The 25,725-nt window shown below is 38.9% G+C and overlaps 8 protein-coding genes across 14 annotated transcripts; 2 read left to right on the top strand and 6 right to left on the bottom strand.

Moving 5' to 3' along the window:
* Nucleotides 1-67: 67 nt before the first annotated feature.
* LOC107044352 (DPH4 homolog) lies at nt 68-12,955 on the top strand. Of its 2 annotated transcripts, none has more exons than XM_015266201.2 (2): nt 68-486; nt 10,627-12,955. In XM_015266201.2, exon 2 carries the CDS (start codon nt 10,707-10,709, stop codon nt 11,124-11,126), a length of 420 nt encoding a protein of 139 aa, XP_015121687.1. In that variant the 5' UTR covers nt 68-486; nt 10,627-10,706; the 3' UTR covers nt 11,127-12,955. The 2 variants fall into 2 exon arrangements, with proteins under 2 accessions (XP_015121687.1, XP_015121685.1); XM_015266199.2 differs by lacking the exon at nt 68-486 and adding an exon at nt 5,109-5,624.
* LOC107044346 (aldo-keto reductase family 1 member B1) lies at nt 85-2,192 on the bottom strand. The gene is made up of 5 exons (XM_015266191.1): nt 2,019-2,192; nt 950-1,429; nt 564-770; nt 317-465; nt 85-225 (listed from the first exon to the last, which is right to left on the bottom strand). The coding sequence occupies exons 1-5, from the start codon at nt 2,118-2,120 to the stop codon at nt 183-185; spliced, it is 981 nt and encodes a 326-aa protein (XP_015121677.1). The 5' UTR covers nt 2,121-2,192; the 3' UTR covers nt 85-182.
* On the bottom strand, nt 2,307-5,121 carry LOC107044349 (aldo-keto reductase family 1 member B1). Its single transcript, XM_015266195.2, has 5 exons — nt 4,966-5,121; nt 3,489-3,968; nt 2,934-3,140; nt 2,690-2,838; nt 2,307-2,472 (listed from the first exon to the last, which is right to left on the bottom strand). Exons 1-5 carry the CDS (start codon nt 5,038-5,040, stop codon nt 2,430-2,432), a joined length of 954 nt encoding a protein of 317 aa, XP_015121681.1. The 5' UTR covers nt 5,041-5,121; the 3' UTR covers nt 2,307-2,429.
* LOC107044348 (aldo-keto reductase family 1 member B1-like) lies at nt 5,237-6,975 on the bottom strand. The gene is made up of 5 exons (XM_015266194.1): nt 6,800-6,975; nt 6,088-6,567; nt 5,702-5,908; nt 5,456-5,604; nt 5,237-5,376 (listed from the first exon to the last, which is right to left on the bottom strand). Exons 1-5 carry the CDS (start codon nt 6,872-6,874, stop codon nt 5,334-5,336), a joined length of 954 nt encoding a protein of 317 aa, XP_015121680.1. The 5' UTR covers nt 6,875-6,975; the 3' UTR covers nt 5,237-5,333.
* LOC107044350 (aldo-keto reductase family 1 member B1) lies at nt 8,014-10,821 on the bottom strand. 2 transcript variants are annotated; one of them, XM_015266197.2, is made up of 6 exons: nt 10,731-10,821; nt 9,784-9,934; nt 9,149-9,628; nt 8,645-8,851; nt 8,281-8,429; nt 8,014-8,205 (listed from the first exon to the last, which is right to left on the bottom strand). In XM_015266197.2, exons 2-6 carry the CDS (start codon nt 9,853-9,855, stop codon nt 8,163-8,165), a joined length of 951 nt encoding a protein of 316 aa, XP_015121683.1. In that variant the 5' UTR covers nt 9,856-9,934; nt 10,731-10,821; the 3' UTR covers nt 8,014-8,162. The 2 variants fall into 2 exon arrangements, with proteins under 2 accessions (XP_015121683.1, XP_015121682.1); XM_015266196.2 differs by having other exon boundaries at nt 10,677-10,818.
* Nucleotides 11,447-17,084, bottom strand: LOC107044345 (F-box/WD repeat-containing protein 7). Its single transcript, XM_015266190.2, has 6 exons — nt 16,489-17,084; nt 15,201-15,794; nt 14,353-14,871; nt 13,793-14,200; nt 13,367-13,682; nt 11,447-13,269 (listed from the first exon to the last, which is right to left on the bottom strand). Exons 2-6 carry the CDS (start codon nt 15,762-15,764, stop codon nt 13,103-13,105), a joined length of 1,974 nt encoding a protein of 657 aa, XP_015121676.1. The 5' UTR covers nt 15,765-15,794; nt 16,489-17,084; the 3' UTR covers nt 11,447-13,102.
* Nucleotides 16,720-19,136, top strand: LOC107044351 (OCIA domain-containing protein 1). Its single transcript, XM_015266198.2, has 5 exons — nt 16,720-17,375; nt 17,458-17,747; nt 18,200-18,342; nt 18,601-18,727; nt 18,784-19,136. Exons 1-5 carry the CDS (start codon nt 17,280-17,282, stop codon nt 18,893-18,895), a joined length of 768 nt encoding a protein of 255 aa, XP_015121684.1. The 5' UTR covers nt 16,720-17,279; the 3' UTR covers nt 18,896-19,136.
* LOC107044342 (AP-3 complex subunit delta-1) lies at nt 19,053-24,929 on the bottom strand. 5 transcript variants are annotated; one of them, XM_015266186.2, is made up of 6 exons: nt 24,683-24,929; nt 24,345-24,581; nt 23,238-23,873; nt 22,543-22,616; nt 19,655-22,307; nt 19,053-19,500 (listed from the first exon to the last, which is right to left on the bottom strand). In XM_015266186.2, the coding sequence occupies exons 2-6, from the start codon at nt 24,438-24,440 to the stop codon at nt 19,399-19,401; spliced, it is 3,561 nt and encodes a 1,186-aa protein (XP_015121672.1). In that variant the 5' UTR covers nt 24,441-24,581; nt 24,683-24,929; the 3' UTR covers nt 19,053-19,398. The 5 variants fall into 5 exon arrangements, with proteins under 5 accessions (XP_015121672.1, XP_015121670.1, XP_028982385.1 ...); XM_015266184.2 differs by having other exon boundaries at nt 19,053-19,503; nt 24,683-24,928; XM_029126552.1 differs by having other exon boundaries at nt 19,053-19,503; nt 24,502-24,581; nt 24,683-24,928.
* Nucleotides 24,930-25,725: the final 796 nt, after the last annotated feature.

Raw genomic sequence — 25,725 nt, 5'->3', positions numbered from 1 at the left:
TCGATAACTTTTTGTTCGCCTGGTGATAGGGACAGTAACTAACACGAGCGAAAGTAAATGAGGATTCCAAAAAACCATAATGTGTATCTTTTATAAATTTATTTATTTACGAACGACTTTTTCGAAATAAAAAAATTGCAGCCGGGGTCTTAAACATAATGCTCTATCGAGGAGATTATTAATCAGTAGGGAATGCTGAATGGCCAGTTGGGGCTTGCCGAGACTCTGAAACAGTCAAAGAAAATTTGGACAATTGGAGAAATAAAGAATTGGCGGAATCTCTCCAATTGGATGTTTTAAATCGACAATCTCTTACTCGGACATTGGGCAGTGGCGTTCACCGATGTTGAGCGAATCAACATGCGCAATGTCTTCAGGACTCAACTTGAAATCGAAAACTTGTGAATTTTCCAGAATACGTGCTTTTGTGACTGATTTGGGAATAAGGAGGTGTCCTCGATCGATCTTAAACAGAGAATAAATCACGTAAGTTTGTAAACAACTTGTTTCACGTGAATTGCAGAATGTATGAGCAAAGTATAATGTCAATGTCATAAAATCACCTGATAACGAATTACAACTTGGGCAGGGGTTTTATTGTACTTCTTGCTGATTTCCACGAGTTTCTGGTCGTCCAGCACCTTAGGCTCATCGGGCTCGGCCCATGGTCTGCCTGGAGAGCCCAGAGGACTGTACGCTGTGATAGTAATCTCACGTTCATTGCAGAATTTCGAAAGTTCCTTTTGAGTCAAATACGGATGGACTTCGATCTAAAAGAGCGAAATATCAAGCATCATTTTTTAAATACGAAACTAGTTGACGTTTCAAGCAAATAACACGTAATTAATATTCACAATAATTCCGTTACTCGTCTGGATATGTTCCTCTCATGATGATCGAGACTTTGAATCATCGGATAGACTGTCGATTGCAGTATTGATAGACTCACCTGGTTGGTCACAGGTTTGACCTTGCAATTCTTCAGCAGCCTCTCAATCTGTTCGGAATTAAAATTACTGACTCCAATGTTCTTCGTCAGCCCCTTCTGGAGAACCCCCTCCATTCCCTTCCAGGTCTCCACGTAATCAGTGTCTGATAATTTGAAACTTCCATCGGGATTCTTGGGGATGAAATTCTCACCGTCCTCGAAAGCAAACGGCCAGTGGACGAGGTACAAATCCAAGTACTCCAGGCCCAGGTCACTGAGGGTCCTCCTGAGAGCCTTCTCCACACTGTTGGGATCGTGCGAATTGCACCAGAGTTTGCTGACGATAAAAAGCTCCTCTCGCTTGACAGTTCCATCCTCAATTTTCGCATTTATCGCCGTTCCAATTTCTTTCTCATTCCCGTATATAGGAGCACAATCGATGTGACGATAGCCTATTTCAATTGCGTATTTCACAGCCTCTGATGCTTGGTCGGGATTCGGCTATTGGAATTGGGTTGTTGCGTGAATTGATTTTATTGAATTGAATAATAAACTCCGAAAAATGGGAAAAAGAATCACGAAAAACCAAGAAACTGCAGCCAATTAAAGAAACATCTCCAGCATGGCATCACAAACTTATTTATTTTCAACTATTCATCTAAATAAGAAGATACGTGTCTCATTTTTTCCGTTCAATTTTCATATCCTACAATAAACAAAAATTGATGCAAAACCCCAATTGCGGAAAGTTTAGTGATTGAGGGATAGAAATCATCAGCTCTTCTTCTGCGTTCGTTATTCGATACAATGAATAAATTAATATGGCGGTAATGTAGATGTATTGGCTGCCCGTTTCGAGATCTTCCGAATAAGGCGTGAGATTTTAATCAAGTCGTCGAAATTTGAATGCTCAATATTACATTCATAAATGAGATGGGCATATAGAGTAAGATTTCCAAGAATTTCAGGTACTATAAATTCCGGAACTATAGCAGTGTAACTGATGGAAATAAGGGATCGACGGGAGCAATTTCCGAAAAATAAGAAATTGATTATCTCCTGTTATTTTTTTCTTCTGAATAAAACTTACTGAACACGTCCCAAGGCCGAGAACAGGAGCCTCATTACCGTTGTTGAACTTGATTTTTATTGATACTGGTTTCGGTGTCGGGAGCGTTGTTCTAACTGGCATCGTGTAGAATTTCGAGAGACCAAGAATTCAAAGTGTACGTGCAACGAGAAACTCAAACTGAGTGCTAGAATATCAACCGTAAACACCCAATTTGCCCATTTCTCGAGTGTTCGGATTGCGGTGGGGGGAGATGGGACAACAACAGAAATTTTCAATGCCACTCGACGGACCTCTCGATAGCAAACGTCTCGTAATATCCACTTGACATATTTATTCATTTCTGAGGTAAATGGGAAATCACAACATTGGTGAATACAAAAACAAAATCTTAAGTAGTGACAATAGCATTTCTTGAGGACTTCTCACTGATCAGTAAGGAATGTTGAAGGGCCAGTGGATGCTTTTCGTGGCGCTGAAAAAAATGAATAAAATTAAAACAGTAGTTGAGACGAAGTGACGCACATAGGAAAAAAAAAATAGAAAAAACTAGAGAATTTTTTGAACCACATTGAGATGAGAATTCCTCAACCTATTTGAATTTTCAAAGAAATCTAAATATTTAGTGCTGAATATTTGGGATTAATATATTCATATTTATCGTAGAGAATATTTAGCATAAAATCGCATACCCGGACATAGGACAGATACGCCACCCAATATGGAAAGTATCGATGTACGCAATGTCCTCAGAGCTCAATTGAAAATCGAAAACTTGGGAATTTTCGAGAATGCGTGTCTTTGAGAACGACTTGGGAATCACAAGGTGTCCTCGATCCAGCTGAAATCGATAAACCGCGTGTGTACATGATTGACCTTCCTTATCACTAGATTGTATATTGTATCAATAGAGCAGTGAGGCCCTCAGAAAATCACCTGATAACGAATTAAAACTTGAGCAGGAGTTTTGTTGTACTTCCTGCCTATCTCCCCGAGTTTCTGGTCCTCCAGCAGATTAGGGTCATTGGGTTTGGCCCATGGTCTGGATGGAGAGCCCAGGGGACAGTACGCTGTGACGGTAATCCCACGGTCCTTGCAGAATTTCGATAATTCCTTTTGAGTCAAATAAGGATGGACTTCGATCTAAACAAGCGAGCAACGACTTCATCACAGCCGAGTCAATATATTTTTGTTAATAAATTAGCCATTTGTTTTCGGTTGGAGTTTCTATGATGATGTATTTTAAATTCAATTCAATGATTCATGAATTCAATTTAAAATACTTAAAATATTTAAAATACTCAATTTAAATATTTGATTCAGAATTTTCTATCTAATTCACTGGGCTTTTCTATGAAATTGTTTTCTCACCTGAATTATTGATTAATGATACTTAAATAATTAAAAACTTGAAGAGTGACGTTAACTAATTGAATTGGCTACAATATTTAACGGTAATCATATTTTATGAATTTGGCTATCCCTGCCCACCTGATTGGTCACAGGTTTGACCTTGCAATTCTTCAGGAGCCGCTCAATCTGCTCCGAATTAAAATTACTGACACCAATGTTCTTCGTCAGTCCCTTTTGGAGAACCCCCTCCATCCCCTTCCAGGTCTCCAGGTAGTCGGTATCCACTAATCTGAAAGTTCCATCGGGGTTCTTGGGGGAGAACTCATCGCCATCCTCGAAGGCGAATGGCCAGTGCACCAGGTACAGGTCCAAGTACTCCAGTCCCAGATCACTCAGGGTCCTCTTGAGGGCCCTCTCCACGCTGTTAACACTGTGAGAATTGGACCAGAGCTTGCTGACGATGAAGAGGTCCTCTCGCTTGACTGTTCCATCCTCGATTTTCGCTTTTATCGCAGATCCAACTTCCTTCTCGGTGTCGTAAACGGGAGAGCCGTCGATATGACGATAGCCAATCTCTATTGCGTACTTAACGGCCTCCTCTGCCTCTCCCGGCTTCGCCTGGGGGAGATTACAGACATTGGAATTATCAATTAAAGAGGATTAGTTGCATTTTATAAGGAGTTTGATATGACGAGACGTTGATAGCTTCATTTCATAATTGGTGAGGAATATAAAGTAAAGTTTAATATCTTGTTATTTTCGTGTTTCACTAATGCTATTGAAAAATTCCGCAATTTTTTTTCTACGTTTTTTTTAACAGAATTGGTCAATAGAGGCTCATTTAGACTAAATCAATGAACTCAGGGCTTCCTGTGCAACTCATTCAATTGACATTTTTTCTGTCGGAATTCCTCAGCAAAAATTCTTCAAGTTTTTTAAAATGTATTCTTTTAAAAACGGAAATTTTGAGCCGAAGAATTTTGAACGGGCCGATCTCAATAGAATGCATTATAAAAAAACATCGAAGTCTATAGATTTTTGCAACATATTTTATATTCCACATTTTTTTGTAGATTTGGCGATAAATTAACACAAATTCCAATGGAGAATAAAAAAAAATTAACGGGATTTCTTTGTAAACGCATGAGGTTTTGTGCAAAGAATTAATGAATTTTATGAATAATTAATACTCCGTTGATCGCGCTATGAGCGCCGCGCCGCACTTTTTCCATTTTTTTAAATTACACTGCAGTAAAGCCTCAGAAAAATTTGAAAAAAAATTGATACCTCATTTTGAAGTATCTCCGGACCGTGTGCTGTGTGTAAGGCAAATTTTTAGAAAAACGTGGCAACTTTAGGCATGAATATATAATTAAGGGTAACGCGGAACGTAAAAAAATCTCCCGGGACTTCTTCAAGTCTACGATCTAGATCACTCTTGATCTTTTAAAATTATCATTATGTCAATTTATGCTGGTGCGGCGCTTACCGCGCGACCAACGGTGTTCGTAATTTTTGCGCGACCAACGGAGTGTTAATTACTATCAATGTCAGTGGTTTTTGGTTATGTAAAAGATGAAAACATGCCAAAAATTATTTAATTCACCAAATTTACCTTCCACGTGCCCAGACCGAACTGAGGTGCCTCGTTACCATTATTGAACTTTATCTTCGGTCCTATTTGTGCCATTTTATCAATGCGCCCAGCACGCAATCACTAACGACGTGAATAACCGCAGAACGTCAAGTCGACTATTGCAATATAAACGATAAACCGCGGGATTCACTCCCATACCGATTGAACGAGCAGTCAGAGTGGGGAAAAATACGTGGGGATAATGGCAAGATTGTGGGAAGGGTAAAGTCGAGCAATTAAAAATCACAACTTGCATCTTTTATGCTCATTTATTTGTGAACAGAGTGCGAAATAACAAAAGGGGAAATGTTAATTGAAAGATGATTACTCTTAGAAGACCTTACTGCTTAGAAGGGGATCTTGAAGGGCCAGTATGGGCTTGCAGTAGCTCTGAAACATTGTAATTGAACAAGAATTTACAAATCGAATACATTATACAAGATTTTTCATTGAAGAGAAAAATTCTTACTCGGACATTGGGCAGATGCGTCCACCGATGTCGAGTGAATCAATATACGCAATGTCTTCAGGACTCAACTTGAAATCGAAAACTTGTGAATTTTCCAGAATACGTGCCTTTGTGACTGACTTGGGAATGACGAGGTGTCCTCGATCGATCTTAAACAGAGATAAATCACGTAAGTTTGCAAACAACTTGTTTTACGTAAATTGCAGAATGTATGAGCAAAGTATAATGTCAATGTCATAAAATCACCTGATAACGAATTACAACTTGGGCAGGGGTTTTATTGTACTTCTTGCTCATTTCCACGAGTTTCTTGTCGTCCAGCAGCTTAGGATCATCGGGTTTGGCCCATGGTCTGTCTGGAGAGCCCAGAGGACTGTACGCTGTGATAGTAATCCCACGATCATTGCAGAATTTCGAAAGTTTCTTTTGAGTCAAATACGGATGGACTTCGATCTAAAAGAGCGAAATATCAAGCATCATTTTTTAAATACGAAACTAGTTGACGTTTCAAGCCAATAACACGTCATTAATATTCACAACAATTCCGTTATTCGTCTGGATATGTTCCTCTCACGATGATCGAGACCTTGAATCATCGGAGAGAGTGTCGAGTGCAGTATTGATAGACTCACCTGGTTGGTCACAGGTTTGACCTTGCAATTCTTCAGCAGCCTCTCAATCTGCTCCGAATTAAAATTACTGACTCCAATGTTCTTCGTCAGCCCCTTCTGGAGAACCCCCTCCATTCCCTTCCAGGTCTCCACGTAATCAGTGTCCGATAATTTGAGACTTCCATCGGGATTCTTGGGGAAGAGATCCTCACTCTCCTCGAAAGCAACTGGCCAGTGGATGAGGTACAGATCCAAGTACTCCAGGCCCAGGTCACTGAGGGTCCTCCTGAGGGCCTTCTCCACGCTGTTGGAATTGTGATAAGTGCACCAGAGCTTGCTGACGATGAAGAGCTCCTCTCGTTTGACTGTTCCATCCTCAATTTTTGCTTTCACCGCATCTCCAACTTCCTTCTCATTCTGGTACACGTGGGCACCGTCGATGTGGCGGTAGCCAATCTCTATTGCGTACTTGACGGCGTCTGTCACTTCCCCAGGCTTCGACTGTAGAATTCATTTATATTTCATAATGTTAGGAGTCCAAACAAGGTACTAACGAGCTACTAATAGGGCAAGGATAAGTGCGTGTATAGTCACAATTTTTGTTAGATCAATGAAAATAAGTGAAATGGCAGTTTTTTTCAATTCTTGAAACTTTCAGCATGCGAATACCAAGATTTTGTTATGTAATTAGCGAAATAATTAACAATGATGATTTTTATAACATAAAATTTACCTTCCACGTCCCCAGACCGAACATGGGTGCCTCATTGCCGTTGTTGAACTTGATGTTCGGAGCGATTTGTGCCATTTCAATGAATTTCCAGTATGGAAACAACTCACGACGATGCAAATGTGGATGTTGTACAACGCCAAATAAATGACTAACGCCAGTAACGCCGGGGAACAGCACTGCCGGTTGTATAGCGCCAACTCGATAGTGGGGGAAGGTACAAACGACGCAGGCGAAATAGTAGAATTCCGTGTTGAATGTTTTTAATTTGAATTGATAATCATTCACGATACAATGCCATTGTATACCGGGGATATTTGAAAATCAATATTTTCTTTCAACCGATTGCGTAATAGATTCGACAAATTACTTTTGAACTCTCTGCAACAATCGGAAATAACTAGACAAGATTTGCATGGGTTATCACTGGGTTTTTTCCGCTCGTCATCACTTAGTAAAACTCATCCGATTGAGATATTTATCAATATCAAAAATTTCGAAGTCCGAATTTCATATGCAAAGCGAAAATGAAATTTTTCTAATTTGTCTGAATTAGTCACTGAACTGCACTTTTAAATTTTTGCTGAACTTTCCGGCGGTAGATTTCTAGGCAATTTTTATTATTATAGTGGAGGAATTTCATCATTGAAAATTCAAGTCATTTTGGGGAATTTTCATTTTCCTGCTTCTCAAAAATTTAGAATTTCGTGAAAACTAAATTTTCAGTGAAATCTTAAATATGATGATTTTATCACCCTCATTCGAATTTAATATAACTCTCTTGAAAGTTATTACTACGTTGTATCGCTCGTTGTTTTCCATTTCTGATTGAAAAAATTCAAGAGTGGGTAGAAAAATCAAAATAGTTGAGGATCGGTGATATCAAGGTGAAGGGTGTACAGTTATTTTCAACATCCTTTGATTCCAACGAAATCAACGAGAAAGTATTAAATTGGTGGAATTCACTTTGAAGAATAAAAAATATAGACTGCATCAATTCCTGTGATAATCGGCCTTCTCATCAGCAGGGTTGGGCGTATAAATTACCTTGGTAAATTACACAGTTTTTTACCGACGTAATTTACGTAAATTACCTCGACGGATTTTTGACATTTTTTACAAACAAATCGAATTTTTCACTAGAATTCTAATAGAATTTGTAATGGGAAAGTGATAGGGATTATTCTATTCGATTATTCCAGGAAATGAATTCCATAAACTATAAATATTCCCGTACTTTATTTCTGTTATGTCATCAGAGTATTCACGTTGAATGTTATTGATAAAAGTACAATGGTCCCAGTGGCATAAACAAAGGTCTTTCTCTTTTTTATCTCTCATTAATTCTCAGTTCTATTTCCGGTTCTCAGAAGTCGATGTGGAATGGATAGTAGGGGCTCGCCTTGCGACTGTAAAACAAAGAGAAATAGTTACATTCAATCATTAACAACCTTCGAAAACCTGGAGTTATCCGTTAGACTCACTCAGCAAGGGCGCAGAGCCTCCCATTGACATCCAGAGAATTAATATAGGAAATGTCCTCAGGACTCAATTTGAAATCGAACACCTGGAAGTTCTCCAGAAGCCTCGACTTGGTCACGGTCTTGGGGATAACCACGTGCCCACGATCAATCTGAAGAAGGCATTTCGATTGATGTTAGCTCATACATGTATGAACGTTATCCCGCGCATGGAAAAACTTAATAGAAAAACCCAGTGAATTCGCTAGACAATTCTATTGAATTTCTAATGAACATTTCAATAGAATCGACCAAAAACTGATGGAAAAAATATTAAATTTTTTCATGCGTGCCCGAGTATTGATTAATTTATAAACATATGCCCCACCTGGTATCGAATGACGACTTGAGCTGGTGTTTTTTTATACTTCTGACTTATTTTGAGAAGATTCTTGTCGTCAAGCAATTTCGGGTCCTCTGGCCTCGCCCAGGGTCTGTCTGGGGAGCCCAGGGGACAATAGGCTGTGATGATAATGTTCTTATCTTTACAGAATTTTGATAGTCTCTGTTGGGTCAGGTATGGGTGACATTCCACCTGCGAATTAATTATAAATATATCCCGAGGCAGATGACGGATTCGTTGATCAAGTAATTAGGGGACGAGGAGGCAAAATGGACACTAGATTTTTTTCAAATATTAAAACGTTAATACGTGACTCAAAGCGAATTTCAATAATTTATAAATCAAACTGGTTTAAAACTGATTTATCATTACAAACAGTAGAATGTAATATAATTAATTGGCTGAAATTAATTGAAACTGTTGAAATTTTAAGAAAACATTGGGCCTCAGGAATGTGGTGTATCGAGGGAATTATCTATTTTTATGTACCTGATTAATAAGAGGCCTAATTTTGCAATTCTCCAACAATCTACTGATCTGCTCGGAATTGAAATTGCTGACGCCAATGTTCCTAGTCAATCCCTTTCCATGAACTAGCTCCATGCCCCTCCAAGTCTCTAGGTAATCAATATCCGCGAGTTTGATCGAGCCATCAGGATTCTTGGGGAATAGCTCGTCTCCATCCTCGTGAGCAACTGGCCAGTGGATGAGGTAGAGATCGAGATACTCCAGCCCCAGATTACCCAGGGTCTTCCTTATCCCCTTCTCCACGGACTCGAACTTGTGGTAGTTGTTGAACAGTTTAGATGTGATGAAGAGGTCCTCTCGCTTCACAACCCCTTGGGAAATTTTGTCTCTGATGGCTTCGCCAACTTCGCTCTCGTTCCCGTAGGCAAGGGCACAGTCGATGTGACGATAGCCGATATCAATGGCATCTCTGACTGCTTGACCAACTTCACCAGGCTTCGACTGATGTCGAGATTATAATTGTTATTAATCCAAAGGAATTGTTTGGACAGGATTTAATTAATTGTTCAATTGATTTAATCATCATGAAATGAAGGGAATTAATTCGTTGATGGAACGGATTGAATGTTGTTGAGGATTCTGGAGGGATTTATTACCTTCCACGTGCCCAGCCCCAGCACTGGAATCTCACATCCATTATAAAACTTCAATTTCGGTGCGAGAGACATTCCCCAGCTGCATTCGTCAAGATTACGATAAAAAGACTGCTATGGAATTACGCGTTCAACTCCGGCGGCGGATCAACAGCTGGAAATATCTTATCAGTTGGTGCTCGACTTTTTGACATAACGCTCGGAATGATTATATCAGTGGAATATTTTCTCATTAATCTGAGGGATGGGGGAATAATCATCTCTCTGCATTCGCCAATGTCTAGGGCATTCTAATTGAGTCATTGCATTAAAAAAAACAAATGTTTTTTTTTCACGCGGAATGTTGGGGGATCGGGGCTAAACAGGCCAACTTAGAATTATGTAGGGGAAAATTTGTTTGCTTGAATTGCATTCATAATATTCGTGCGTATAAAAATGATTCATTGCACTTTGGAACTTGCCAATGCAAAAATTGATGAATGAACATATCTATTTCAAGGAAAAATGTCAAAGATTAGAATGGAATTTGAATAGCTGGCATTCTAATACTGAACTCAAGTTGAGGATAAAATATTCAAATCAATCGATAAATTAAGAGGAATTTCCGAGAAAAAAATTACTGTGCATGGGAAAATTGTCATGTTTTGTTCATGTGGAATGAATTCAGGTGACTTTGTTCAATAAATATTTTAGTGAAAGCTCATTTTACATAACCTCAAATATAAACACAAATAATACGCGAAAAAATCATAAAAAAGTCAGAAATTCCGTGAGTAATTGATATATTTCATTTCCTCAATTATTGAACAAAACCCATGTATTTTCTCCTATTCTTTAACATTCCAGATGACGAAACAACGAGTAAAAACTGACAAAAAGTGTTGATTGTCACTCACCACTCCCACTCATAAACAAAAAAAAACAATATGATGTCAGGTGGTAATAATTACAAGTTCTACGAAGTTCTCGAGTGTTCTACGGACTGCTCGCAAGACGAGATAAAACGAGCGTATCGAAGACTCGCTCTCCTCCACCACCCGGACAAGAGCTCAACGAATGGCAAAAAATTCCTGGCTATCGAGGAGGCCTGGAGGATCTTATCAGACCCAGAATCGAGAAGGAAATACGACGCAGAGTGCAGACAGGTGGAATTGGAATCAGAAAATATTTTAGTTCACGATAGAATCGGTTTCAAGGACTTGAAGACAGAAGACGAGGATCTACTGAGTTTTCCCTGTAGATGTGGCAGTAATTATCTCATTAATAAGGATGACTTAAATGCTGACGATGAGACTGTTTATATTCCCTGCCAGGAGTGCACATTCTTCATAGCAATTGACAGATGACAAAATTGTAATTTAATAAATTTGCAAAAGACAATAATACGATTTCATTGCAAAATCTCAGATTTTTTCATTAATATCTGCAAATCTTGAATGATCCCATTGTTAATGATCAATCACCATCCATGAATTCAAATAGAAAATCAAATACACATTCATCGTAGCATTTAACAAATGTCGAAAATTATAATTCAATGAAATTGTAAAAAAATGACACAATTTCATTGCATTATTCGTCAAATACTATTTAATAATTACCCATGAATTGATAAAAAACCTCAAATAAATCTCCCTCAAAATTTACTGCACAAACACCCACAATATAAAAAAAAATCAATGATTTATTCAACTAATGGCGATGTAACTACAAAATAATTATCAAATCGACATAATGAAATGAATGAAAATGAAAAAATCTTCATCGCCAAAATGCAGCAACATTTTCTATTTCTTATAAAAAATGATACAACAGATAACACATTATAGTAATATAAACTATTGAGCAATATACAAATAAAACGCGATCATTGGTACAACCACGTGCCAATAAATCATCTAATCGAAAAGATGTTATCCATTCTCCACATCCTCCAACACATGCACAAAATAATTAAATTATAAAAGAAGTAAATCATAATTCTTCTATCAGTCGATTTCACAAACAAAAGTGTCTAAAAAAAACTTATGGTGTGTATGTGTGAGTGTATTGCACATTAAATTTATTAAAATGGACAGTTGAATCTTGAATTATTGGCACGTGGAATTACTGAGATGTTCAGTTTTACTTTTTCTCCATTTAATTATGATAATTTCGCTTCTGTTCTGTACTGTTATTTTCTGTTCAAAAAATCATTATTTTAAATTTCATATTGTTTGTCTGAATGAACACGAGGTAATCGATCATTGAACATCGATTAAGAGATTGCTGATTCAGCTTGGCCATTTACAGTGTGAAAATTACTCTTAATTACTTCTCTCTATCAGAATATTCGTCACTAATTTTCACACACTTCATCATCGTTCAGTTTCTCCTTTTTTTGCATTATATACAATGACATTTCATTCGACGCACAATTCAGTCCACTGACCCACCAACAATAAACGCGTGTCGCAATTTATTTCCCCTACTCTTGTAAAAGAAGCTCGCTGATTAATTATTATTACAAATTACATTTGTTTTCTTCCTTTTCATTAATCATTAGAATCTTTAGGATTATAATTATTGCGACTGTCACGCACACGGGGGGGAGGGGGCAAATTGTATATAAAAATACCATAATTACGTATGCATGTGCCTAATTTGTCGTAGAACGACTGAAGTAGTTTTATTACTTCCCACGTGAGAAGATTCTTGTATTTTTTTCTCAATTTTAATGATTGTGATTCTGAATTTATTTGGAAAGAGAACCACCAGGCAGGAGTTAATTATTTAATTAGACCTTCTTTAATGATTTTGAAATTAATTTTCTGTTTGGCATGAATAAATCTGCTATTACGATAGTAAAAAATATTTTTAAAAGACGTAAATAAATTTAGTTGAAGGATTTTCTCTAATTTCAATTGATTTGATTAATGGATAAATGAATAGATAAGCTGCTTCACTTTGATTTCATTAATTAAATTTTCTAAGAGTCTTTATCAATTCATACGTCATTCTCGGGGGGCTTTAAGTGGACGAAATAAATCACAACTTTGTCCCAATGTACCTAAGAAACATGTTCCATCTCTCTCACTCCTCCATTACCTTTTCACATTTTAAAAAAGGAATCTCTCGTGTGCAGTCTTATCACAAATCAGACCATAATAATAATACATGAAACATTGTACAAGTAGATTGTTCTTTTTTCTTCCTTAATGCACCTACCTAAGTTGTTATTTACAAAAATTGAAATACCGTGACTGCGTACCGAGGCACGACGTGGCGTTGAACCATTATTCATTTGCTTAGGGTTTTTGTTATTCTTAAATGCTTCCATGTTTCAAAATTTCACCTCGACGTCGAAATCAAGGACCAGTAGTTTTGTTTCTTCAGTGCCATTGCGACTACCAACTGCACATACGAGTTTAGTGTCACTGGCACGAATTCTCCAGACCACACCACCGCTACCTCCACTTTCTAGAGCTACGAGATTCCTTATAAATTCACCTGTGGAAAAGACGAGTGATTCACACGATTAGAAAATATGTTAGAAAGAATAATTCTGCAGATTTTTGGGGGGAGGGAAAGAGGAGAAAGATCTTACCAGTTTTAACATCCCACAACTTGACAGTGCCATCATCAGACGAGGTAATAACAAAGTGGCTGTTAAACTGTAGGCAAGTAACGGCAGATTGATGCTTGTGTGCACCAGACAGTGTCTGAAGGCAGTGTCCACTGACAATGTCCCAAACTTTGACAGTGGAGTCGGCATTACCAGACACTAGAATGTTGTTACGAAGTTCCATGCCCGAGGTGAGAGACTGGTGGCCCATGAGAGTGTGCCTGAGGGCACCAGTCTCGACTTCCCAGACCCTTATGCTAGTGTCGAGGGAGCCAGACACCACGTGAACACCATCAAACTGCACAAATGACCATCAAAGATTAGTATAATAACATCATCAATTAATTACAGAAGAACAAAAATGACTCAAAACGCCCACAAATGGTTTTGAAATGAATTATTACTCACCTGAAGTGAATAAACCCTATTGGTGTGACCCTGAAGTGTGTGTAGGCACTCCTCACGCTCTGGATTCCAAACTTTAACCATGTAATCATAGGCACCACTGACAACCAATTTACCATCATATTGCACACATCTTACTGCTGCCAAATGTCCAACGAGTACGTGAAGACACTCGCCCGTATCAACTTGCCACACCCTAAGTGTTGCATCCCTGCTGCCACTGACAACTTTATTCCCATGGAGATGCATACAGCGTACTGTCGAGGTGTGTCCATAGAGGGTATGCATACACTGACCAGTGTCAGCATTCCATACTTTTAACGTTCTATCTGTACTGCCACTTATCACTGTTGTGCCAGCCATCTGCGAGGACCAGACACCGCCTGTGTGACCCACTAAGGTTCTCAGGCACTGAAAGAAAAGGGAAAAACACTTGGTTGGATTTTCATTTCGCAAAAAGTCATTTTTTGCATTTTTGTAATTACTAAGACATTTTTTATCGAGAATTTAATTAGCTACGATAAAAGGCGATTAATTTTTTTCGCCTAAAATAAATAATTTACCTTTCCAGTAACAGCTGACCAGACTTTAAGAGTATTATCATCAGATCCACTAACTATTCTATTCCCCGAGAACTGTAAACAAGTGATGACATGATCATCGTGTCCCTTGAGAACTTTGGGCGGTCTTATTGGCATAGTCCTCCAGTTCATTTTGATATTATGCTGTCTCATGTACGCCTGCTTCCAGGGTGAACCACAATTGCCAGTAGTACGACATGCCTTACGTTTCATGGGTGGCAAATCTCTGAGATCATCAATTCCAGCGGACCTGCATTTTTCTTTCCACAGGAGATTGTCATCAGCGAGGAATCGCCAGTTTCTGCAGGTCTGAGCTGCTCGAAGGAGATCACGGGGCTCAAGGAATGCCAGAACTGAGAGAGCTAGCTCTTTCGGTAGGAGGGATATGAAGTCACGCTGGAATTGTGGCTCTATCACTTGCATCATGTGTCGAACTTGCGTTGGCTCACATCTCTCGATTAATTCGTCTATTGCTAGCATTCTCTCAGCATTTGACCATCTCTGAAATGGGAAAATCATTTTGAATGGATTGGAAAATAAAATGTTCTGAAATCAATTTCACTTTCATCCAAAACTTTCATTTCCATCCAGAGAACCGACATATTTAAACTGCGTAAAATGTTTTATCTGAGCTTTTTATATTCATTTCAATTTTTTTTTTGTTGGAGATTAATAAACTCATCTGTTTACTTCGATGGAAAGGATTTAATTATATGGAATGAATGACGATCGATAGAAATGAAGAAAATCATAAATTGAAAAAAACACAATCTATTTGCCTCCCCCTCCCTTTTCCCTCTTGCCACTAGGAGTTGATGTGTCGCACAAACCTGGAATTGAAGAAGCCAATCACTCATTTCAGGTGGTGGATTATCCCTGGTGGGAATAACGAATCTCACATGTTTCCCCTTATCATCGAGTTTCTTCCCCAATAAAGGACAAGTCACCTTCTCTTCGGGATTGAGTTTTTTGCATGGTGAACTAACGAATTCAGTTTCACTCTTTCTCTTCCTGAGTGGCTGAACGACATTCAGGGGCACACAGGTCTGCAGCACTGGCCTCTGTACGTCCGAGTTGGATGACGAGTCGTCGATGATTCCATCTTCACACTCGACATCGCACTGCAGCCCATTGTCACTCACCTCGCTCTCTTCCTCACTCGTTTCGTCCTCGCCCTCGTAAGGCTCATTGGAGAATTCCTCAAACTCGTTGTTGTCGGTTTTAACTGACTCCTCGTCGGCATTACTCGGTCCTGGGCCATCGTCGAGCCTTTCAACTGGACTTGGACTCCCACCAGCTGGTTTATCAGCTTCTATGCCTTTGGCTGATGCTAGAGACGAGGTTGATGAGGACGTTGAGAATGATGTCGAGGTGGAGGAGGAGGGCAGGGACATTCCTGATCAAAGCGAGACCTTTTGGTCTCTCTGAAAAATGGAGAAAGACAAGTTCGATTGAATTGAGTGAATGCATTGGACTATTTACCTCAATTTGGATGAATTTTCAAGGGATATTTAATGAACAATAGTGAAGCATTTAGTGAGTGAATAAATAAATAGATAAATGGACATTAGAACTGATAAAGAAACAAAGTATTTTTAATAGAAAAGAGAATGAGGCAAAAGGAATTGGGCTGAATCCATATGAAGACATTCTGTTCTACCTCATTCTCCCATATCAATATTGAAAAGAAATAAAAATCACGTGAATATAATTATGAATGCAGAGATAAACTTTGCACGAATGCATTTATAATTGAGCTGAACATATTTACACGCTTATTTAATCACGAAGAATGTGGGAGAAATAAAAGACTGGTGAAGATGTAAAACAAAGAGGAATTTTTGTAACATCAAACAAATAAATTGACGACAAAACTTGAATGAAAAATTGAAAACTGGATTAAGTATTTTAGCTGAAAAATTAATTAACCCTCGTTCCAACTCCAAAATGGAGCACAAATATTTTTTTCTACAAATTCTAATCAAACCTAACCTCATCACTGAGCACTCCGCACTGCCAGACCCCAGGAATTTCAAATAAAATCGCGTTTAAAGCCCAAAAAAATTGATAACAACGTGTTAATTAGTAATGAAATGAAATAAAATGTATAATACTTACTGGTCTGAGTGAAAGACCTGCCGTCCTCGAGACACTCTTCTTTATTCAATCCCCAAAACTGGAATCCACCGTCGATGATATCGCGAATAAAGCAACTATCAAATCTCCATATCATGGATGACGAGAGAAATTTACAACGAGAGGGGGAGAGTTGAACTAAAAATTGCCTGTTGGTTCCTTGGTTGCTTGGAGAGAATACCCCGAGGTTCAAGGTGTCACATCGACGGCGGCGAGAGGGGGGGTGGGGTGGTACGAGTGCAATTTTTTCAACAAAAAAAGACACGGCAGGTGACGACGAGGGACTTGTTACACCCGCAAGAGCACAGATAAACCACTTTCGGGGGGTTTCATGAGCATGGAGATGCTATGGATTTGGAGTGATTTGAGTAATCGGGCTTACAACGAACTCTCGTGATTCTACTGGGAAGAATAACTTTAAAAAATGTTCGTTTCCCCCCCGAGCAGCTGTATATGCAAATGCAAAGTTGTTTCTTTCCCCAGTGAAGAGTCTGGGATACTGACTCGCAGTACTCGTGCACGTATCACTGCCAGAGATTATTTTTCATCATCGAGAGATAACCCCAAAAAGCACGAGACAAAATACCCACCCAAGTACGAAATGAGATTTTGAGAGGAAAAAATTACAGTAGATGGCTCTGTGTGTTTGTTCCAATTGTACTGATTCAATATTGTTTTCTAACCTCTGCAATAAATACTCCACTCATCCAGCTATCGGAGCAATAATCACAAGTTCCGTTATTTGATAGTGTTTTTGGTATTGAGTTTTAACAATGGATAGATCAATGAACAGTGAATTTTCATCTCAATATGACCAGATCCACCTCTCATCAGAGGAACTGGAGACTCAAAAACTAGCCGAGGCAATGGTACAGTATTCACTCCAGTTTCCCAACGTTTCATCTCCGTATAAATTGTTAAAAACATCAAAACAGCCACTGACGTTTTCAGAATCTAAAGCTGACTCTCCCAGAATTGAAAATACTCAAAGAGTGTCAACACAACGCTGTGTATCAGAGAGGTCTGCCATTGGGGATGGTAACAGGGGCTAGTACGTACTATTTTATGAAAACTGGAAAAATTCCCAAGAGTCCCCTATTGTGGCTGGGTTCCGCGGTAGGGGGTTTTTTAGCTGGGACCATATCTTATCGGTCAATTTGCATGGAGAAATTGTTAGCTCTGCCTGAGAGTACTTTGAAGGAAAGGATTCTGGAGGCGCAGGGAAAGCAGCGAGAAGTAAAGTATGTGCCCAACATAAATTCAAAATTTATTTGTTATTTTTTACTCTTTTTATTAGAGATCCTACAGCCTAGGCCAAATTTACACATATACACGAAAATATATAAGAATAAGATAGTGGAGTGGAGACTTCCATCTGGAAACCAATTTATCAAGAATTTTTCAAGTTTTTTCCTTGAATTTTATTATGAGAATAAAATATGAAAATGCAACTTTGAGAAATTAAAAAATTCATGCCGGTGAATTTGTGTATAGAAAATCAAAATCGATTGACCAATCTTCTATCAAATATTTCTCAACAAAATGACAGAATTGGCGCAAAAAACAAATAGAATTTTTTAATAGAATTCCAGCAGAAGTCTAATATTATTATTGTAGAATTTCAATAGAATTTCCTGAAGAGAGCTATAATTTTTTTCATATGTACCATCACGATGTATGTGTGACATTTTAGGATTGAAGTTCCTTCTCAGGATACTGGATCCTGGTTCGACAGTATGTTGCCCACTGAAACTGCACCAATGGGATCTTCTCTTGATTTTGATACCCATCAATCCAATGGGTTCGATGAGATGCCGAGGAGTCAAAACGATTTAGGTAACACAGATCATTCAACTTGAAGATTATTCGTCTACGATAATTCGTAAATTGTTGCACTTTATATTGAGTTACTTCTTGGATGGCCTCGATGTCAAAACCTAACTCAAATTATCACTAGAACTGTTGGTATCATTCATTTATCAATTTAAACTTCAATTATATCTCGACGCGCAGATCATCCAAAAATTTACGTATCAAACTTCACCAATATCTGCCAATATTTATTACTTTGCAAGTAATAATTATTCTTTCCAGATACCCATTACGCAATAGATCCACCTCTACCTCCAGCGACTTCTGCCTTTATCACCTTCGACGATCTGCGACGTGAAAATCGCGAGCAATACGAACGATCGCAGAATCAGCAGTCGTCAATGACCAGGTTCTGACATTAATTGAAAGATATTAATAGAATGATTAATTCGTTGATGTTTTCAGGATGCCTCCGAGGGGTCCAGGAAGCCCACAACAACCTCCACAGTCCAGACCCAGTTCAGGTGGTTATTACGATCCACCACCACGTCCAGCCAGTGATGACTTTCTCCGTTAAATTGTGATAATTGGAGTAGTTTTTGTTTTGCTTCATTACTTTGTACAAATATATGTTAAGGAAAAACAACATGCACTTATAAATATATCATGGAGCATTTGATGTAAAAGAGAGTGACATTTTCACATGGTCGAAAAAATGTCAGCTAGGATTTTAATTCATACATTTATGAAATTTCTTTATTTTAAAGTCATCAATTTGTGGGTGCACACAGGAATAAAGATCATTTCATTATTTACAATTCAAGGATCAAATGAACTGTAGCACCATTTAATGACGCAAGGTACAAAAATCCTTGCAATATAAAAATCATTTGGCTCAATAAAAATACGGCTTTGACGTAACTATTCAATTCAAATTCAACGAGGACGTATTTTCTTTCAATTCAGAAATTACAAATGGAATGAAAAAAAATTAGTTCCTCCTCATTTTCTCTACAATGAGCAACATATCTCTCAATCAACTTTTTTTCGAATTCAATATAATTCTACGTAGTTTTCCCTTTATTTCGTAATTGTCTTGACAATTTCCTCGACGATCCCAGATAATAATGAATTATTGTCTCCCTTGCCCTCGATTGAAAGACTTGAAGACATGTCAGATGACTTCTGAAAAGGAAATCATAATTGATTAGTCAATTCGATAGAAAATTGCATTGAAAATTCTATTAGTTTTTTTTAGTAGACAGCTATAGAAATCCAATCCGCTCAGTTTCCCTGTAAAATTTTTTCGCACGTATAATTCTACGATTGCAATTACCTTCTTGAGTAAAAGGCACACGTGATGACCCATCAGCGAATGACCATATAAAGACGCAGCATCATCGACCTGCTCCACAAGTGTTAATTTGCACCTCTGACAGACCGCCTCCAACACCGATCCAAGATTCTCTGCAACGTCCACACTATTTGTCGTCTTATATTGCAACTGATCGCTACCAAGTAGATCCGTCAAGGCGTCCCCCGGCGGTAGATTCCCAGCGAGAAAATCACAACACGAGAATTTCAAAACGAAATCCAACTTCTCCTGAACCATCCCCAAAGAGCTCTCGACAAAATAACTCAGACTTCCCCTCAACTTCTGGGCAAATGTGTCATCAATAACTAGAATGGGAAGATGCACCTCCGTTGTAGCTTGTGGAGCCAATTTAACTTTTATCTTGATCCCAGACTCCTCTCCGAAGTTTCTCACCAGCTTCAATGTCGACGAGTCCGTGACATCCAGGTCCAAATCCTTGACGACTTTCTCCCCAGAATTAATCAGGACGATGGAGGCGATGATTTTTCCATTTTCATGTGGCAATTGCTTCAGCTCAACCATCATCTTCATCTTGTCATTTTTAGCGAGCTCCTGGTGTCCACTGGGCATCTGATACAGATTATTGATAGTTTCCTCATTACTTTCATTAAAATTGGCTCCAAGTCCCGGCAGAATCTCCTTGGAGGGTGTGGAAATCCCGGCAGTCTCCTCATACCCAGAGATATTCTGTTTCCCATCGCTCTTCTTCTTCTTCCTCTTCCCCTCCTCCTCCTTCTTCTTCTTCACTTTCCCTTTCTTCTTCATCTTCTTCTTCTCGTCATTCAACTCAACATTCTCAGTGCTCTCGTTCTCCTTGTTATGGATGACTATATCATTCCCAAGCCAGAGGTCAATATTGTTCTGATTCTCCGACTCCTTGCGCTCCCTTTTCCCCTCTTTGCTCTTCTTCTTCACCTTCTTTGAGGTTTTTTCTTTTCTCTCTGATTTTTCTGTGATACTCTTGGGGTCTCTGGGGTCTGCTCGATGCTCCAGTACTGGAAGTCTCTCGTCCTCTCGCAAAGGAATATCTAGATCGATGTTCAAGGCCCTGTGGGGATCATTGACATCAGAAATATTGTTGTCATCGTTGTCACTCAGTTGTGCCCCTGGTGGTAGCTCGCCAATCCCAGTGTTAACAAAGTGCGATGGATAACCGTCGTCATGCTCCTCGTCCGAGCTCTCCTTGTCCCTCTTCCCCTTCTTCGAGTGCTTCTTCTTCTTCTTCTTCCCCGCTTTTATCCTCTTCTCCTCAGATGAGAATTTCGTACTGAACGAGTTTATCTTCAAGGAAACCGGGATGTCAAGTTCAGCAATTGGAATGTGATCGTAATCATCAGTTTTGTCGTTATAATGAAGATTCTTGGGACTGGAATTGCCCTTCAAATAATGTGGATTATTCTCCTGCTCGATTCGCCTCATGTCTCTCCTCCTCTGGAGCTCCTCAGACGTCAACTCAACAGTCTTCTTCTCCCCGTACTCATTTCCCTTCTCCCCTCTGACGAAGATGTCATTCATGTCCAAATCCTCTTCGTCAGAGCTCTCAGAGGGGGGATCATTGATCCAGGAGTCAAGATCGAGCCCTTCGGGAATGGGAACCTTTCTCTGTGCCTTTGGTGCCACAGGATTCAGTTCACCCTCGAAAGTCTCAGCAAGCTCCTCGATCAACGCTGGATTCTCCCTCAAGTAGTCGAACAGAACCAGCACTGCTGTCGCTCTCTCCTGCACCTCGAGGTCTCCGCTGCAGATGAACTCGTTCATTCCGTCCTTCAGGGCGAATATCTGCTCTATTGTCTCTTGATCATGCTCCTTCTGCGCTTTGTTCAATGTCATGGCTGCTAGTTTGAGAATATTGTGAACGTACACTGCTTGTATGTGACCGGGGAGACTTGACGCCTGGGACTTGAGCATTGATTTTAATGTTGCTATGGGGTCGTTGAGCTCTGAGGAGAATTCCCCACAAATCCAAGCTGCTGCGTAGAGAACCTCGCACATTGTCGCTCGTGGTGTTCCTGTCAGCAAATGGGCATTTTCGAGGAGTAAGGCACACTGTTGAACTGCGCATTTTCTTATCGCTTGGACCCTGATGGCAACGTCGAGCAGTTGAGTCGCCACCAATTGCCCATGCTTGGTACCCTCCATCTTGGTAAGGTCAACGAGAACGGAAATGTACCACTCGAAGTAAGTGATGAATTGGTAATTGTTTTGGGAACAGATTTGGATGATTTTGGAGAGGAGTTCGTCTCTGTAGGTTGTGCCCTCGGCTTTGTCCATGTGGACCATGAGTTTTCGGACAATTTCCATGAGATTTTTCTTGGATACCATGCCGTAGAGCAGGTCCAGGGCACGCAGCCGAATACTCTCGTCTTTGTCGTCCAGGCACTGCATTATGAGATCTTTGTGAGCTTGCACGCTCTTCGGGTGGGTTTTCAAGATCTTTGACATTGCCAGGAGACCCAGGTATTTGAGATTTTGGTCAGAGTCCTCGATTAGTATTCGCAGCTTCTGGACGCAGAGTTGGATTGAGTCGGAATGGTTCGGCATTCCGGAGGAAATGGAGATTAACACTGCGATTACTGTGTTTATGCACTCGTAGAGGAGCGACATTGCTGATGTACTGGAAGAGAAGTTTTTTTCGGTATTTATTATCAGTTAATTATTTCCTAGTGGAGCTAGCTACTAGTGTTTACTAACTGGAGAAAATCGAATTAAGACTAAAAATACTCAGCTTTAGATGAAATTGAAATTTAGAAATAGTGAAATTTAATTTAATTTTAAGAAAGACTCAGGAAATTCCGGATTTCGGTGAAAGTTCAGAGATGTCAGCTAAAAATGTTGAGAAATGCAGTTACCTGTGTATTAAATTGGTCAGAGGTTCTATGAGTTTTTTTCCAAGCCTAGGTTCTAGAGGTGTCAACGCGCCAAACTGCAAATTTCATATGAAGAATACATTGTTACTACTGCGAAGTTATAGAGGATGTAAGCCACAACATGAACGATGTATTTGGGGAGCAAAGAGGGACTATTATTATATGAAATTCATGAAAATGGTCGATGATTCTGTGAAACAGTGAATTTTGTTGTTTACCAAAGCACAAAATAATCTCAACAACTTCTAGCGATATCTTTTGGTCAATTCAATTTTAAACCTGCATATGAGATCAATGAGTGGCTGGGTCAATTGCCTACCCAACTTTGGCTCAATCAGTGTGATCGTCGCGAACTGAGTGGAGAAAACCAAATTCAGTTATCAAGATTGTCAATTTTTCTCGTCGTAAACATTGACATTGTGTCCATATTCTCAAATTTATTCTCAACTTTATTGCAGAATAATTTTTTTTATTATTAAGGCTTGGCTGGATTATTTTGCGAACGTGATCTCCCTTATTTATTTTCTATTTTGGTAAAAATTGTTTTTTGAAAATGGCAAATATTTTGGCTCATAAAGATGGAAAAAAGTACAGATAACATTCGAGAGATAGTCCACCATGGCCTTGAACCAATTACTCAAAAAAAATTATTATTCCATTAAAATCCACAAACTCACCAATTTAATAATTTTTATGAGCATCCAATTATTCGTCGAAGTTGTCATGAGCTTGAAGAAAATGGGGGCAAGGCTCAAATAATTCTTAGGATTCTTCCTAGCTAATTCACAAACGACATTGACAGCAGCAGACTGAACTCCACTGTCCGGATCCTCAAGTTTTTCCTTCAGTCTGGGGAAAGCGGGCCTGAGGGCCTCGGGAAACCTCAAGAACACTTTATACATCATCAGCACTGCCTTCTTCCTCAAGTACGGTTTCGTGCTGGTCAGAAGAGTCATTATGTCGTTAACAAGATCCTTAGCTAAATCTGGACTTATGAAGCAGGACAATCCACTCAGAGCCAAACCAGCATCGTACTGATTCTGGCTGTTCAAGTCTTTTCTTATCATATTCGTGGTCAACATTAGAAGCTCAGTGTCCATGTGAAAGCTCTGACTACCAGCCAGATACCCGATCCTCTTGTACGTGAACTTTCCAGAGGACATGACCTCGATGATATTGAAACCAGCCCAGCTGATGTCGTACCCCAGCATCTGGAGATATGTGAGTTTGGCAACGGCATTCGCCTTAACAGCGATATTGTCCTGCCTCAGCTCCTGTTTAATCTCCTCAATGCACTGTGCAATGTACTTCGCCTGCAAGCAAACATGAGAATAAAAAAAAAAAAGAAAATAATTTTAGTCTGATGGGGTAAGCAGGCACGCATAAAAAAATTGTATTAACAATTATTCAACCCCTCGTGCATTTTTAAATAGACATTTGTTTATATAAAAAGTCTATAAATGTGATTTTTCTATAAATGATGCTGTCACAGGGTTACTTGAAAAAATCAGTTGAATTTCTTGAAGGAAAAGCAAGGTTTCTCCATTACATTTTTTCAAACAGGTCAAACCATTGATCAATAAAAAAATTATCGTAAAATTACCCATTATGTGTGTCATTAGTACAAATTTGAATTAGCAATAAAATTTTGATTGCATTGTTTGCAGAATACTGAAGAGAAATTTGAAAATGTCAATTTTTTTATGGCACTCTAGGTAATATTGGTCTGCTTATCCTAGCTAGGTTAACCCATCACTCGAAGCCCAACAACTCCCAAGAATTACCTCATTATTCTTGTTGTTCCTAATGCCCCGCACCAAATCCGTCAGATTTTTATCGAACATTCGTTCAAAGTTCCCTTTGACTTTCCTCAGTGCCATTTCACTAGATGAGACGTAACGAAGATTGGAAGGAAAAAAAACTCCAGGAATTTAACAGTACCTGCACTGTATCTCCGTCAGTCTCACTAGCAAAGCCTCCACCCAACTCTTTCACTCCGGTTTCACCTTGTCTATCGCATTCTACTTTCAGAGAGTTTATCAAAGAGACATTTATCGAATTAGTTGGAGATTATCCCGTATGCATCTGTAATTAGATGAAGAAAGGGAGTAAAAAAATTCACCTGACGCCCACCGCGGCTCGAAGCTGTCGAGTCAACCTCCCGTTTTACAGAACTACTGTTACTATTTTATTTTTCCTGTGCGAGATTGGAAATATGAGTTTCTATTTGATGCCAGCTGTTTTTGGAATTGATTGTGGAGAGGAGGGGAAGTGCTGGATGAAAGGGGGTGGAAAAAAATGGGCCAATTGAAACTGTTGCCGGTCTCCAACTTGTCAAGGCGACACGAATGTCGGACATGGCATCTCTCTCTCTGACACATTGAAATTACGATGCATACTGCAGGCTAAAGGTGGCGCTCGATTAGTAAAAATTGCGAGGGAGGATTACAAATTAGAGTGCAATCATTTTGATGTTATTCATCTACATGAAGGATAATACTGAGATAAATAATGGGATGTTGATGGAGTTAGAGTTACCCTAAAAATTTTGGAAAAAATATCCGCGAAAAACCTAGTGGATTCATGGAAAATTTTATTGTTTTTTTTTCAATAGAAATGTTTAATAAAAATTTATGTACAATACTGTACAATAAATAAATAGAATTGCATGTTTGATTATTCTGAGAAGGCAATCGTGAAGTAAATAAATCCGGTAAAAAGGTACTTTATCATAATTTTTTATTAGATAAAAATGATTATCATGATAGTATTATACTACAGTGCTCCCTCAGAGAATTGCAGATAAATATCAGTGTTGAGTGTATTTTAAGTTTTAAAATGACCTAGATTATCACTTTTTAAAATCTTTATACAATGGCTCCTCTATTCCCACAGCTGAGACACGACTAAGAGCATTCATTTGCACTCTCCAATGGCTCGAAGTTGAGTCTCAGATTTAATAATTCAATATCAAATCATCAACTATTTTATTTACAATTAACTGTGTCAAGCGATTCTAATTTCATTGAATTTTTCTTCCATCTAACTCATTTCAATCAATGTTTAAAAAACAATGAATGCACATTTTCTGCAATGTGTAGTGTTCCGAACTGCGAACTACTCTTTTCCTTTATTAAGAAAAATTTAAGTGGTCTGATAGAAAGG

The sequence above is a fragment of the Diachasma alloeum genome, unplaced genomic scaffold (assembly GCF_001412515.2).
Source record: "Diachasma alloeum isolate Michigan unplaced genomic scaffold, Dall2.0 Dall_scaffold_00714, whole genome shotgun sequence".
In the NCBI taxonomy this organism is placed as follows: Eukaryota; Metazoa; Arthropoda; class Insecta; order Hymenoptera; family Braconidae; genus Diachasma; species Diachasma alloeum.
Note: the sequence above shows the minus strand (reverse complement) of the source record. Positions and strands in the feature narration are given on the sequence as shown.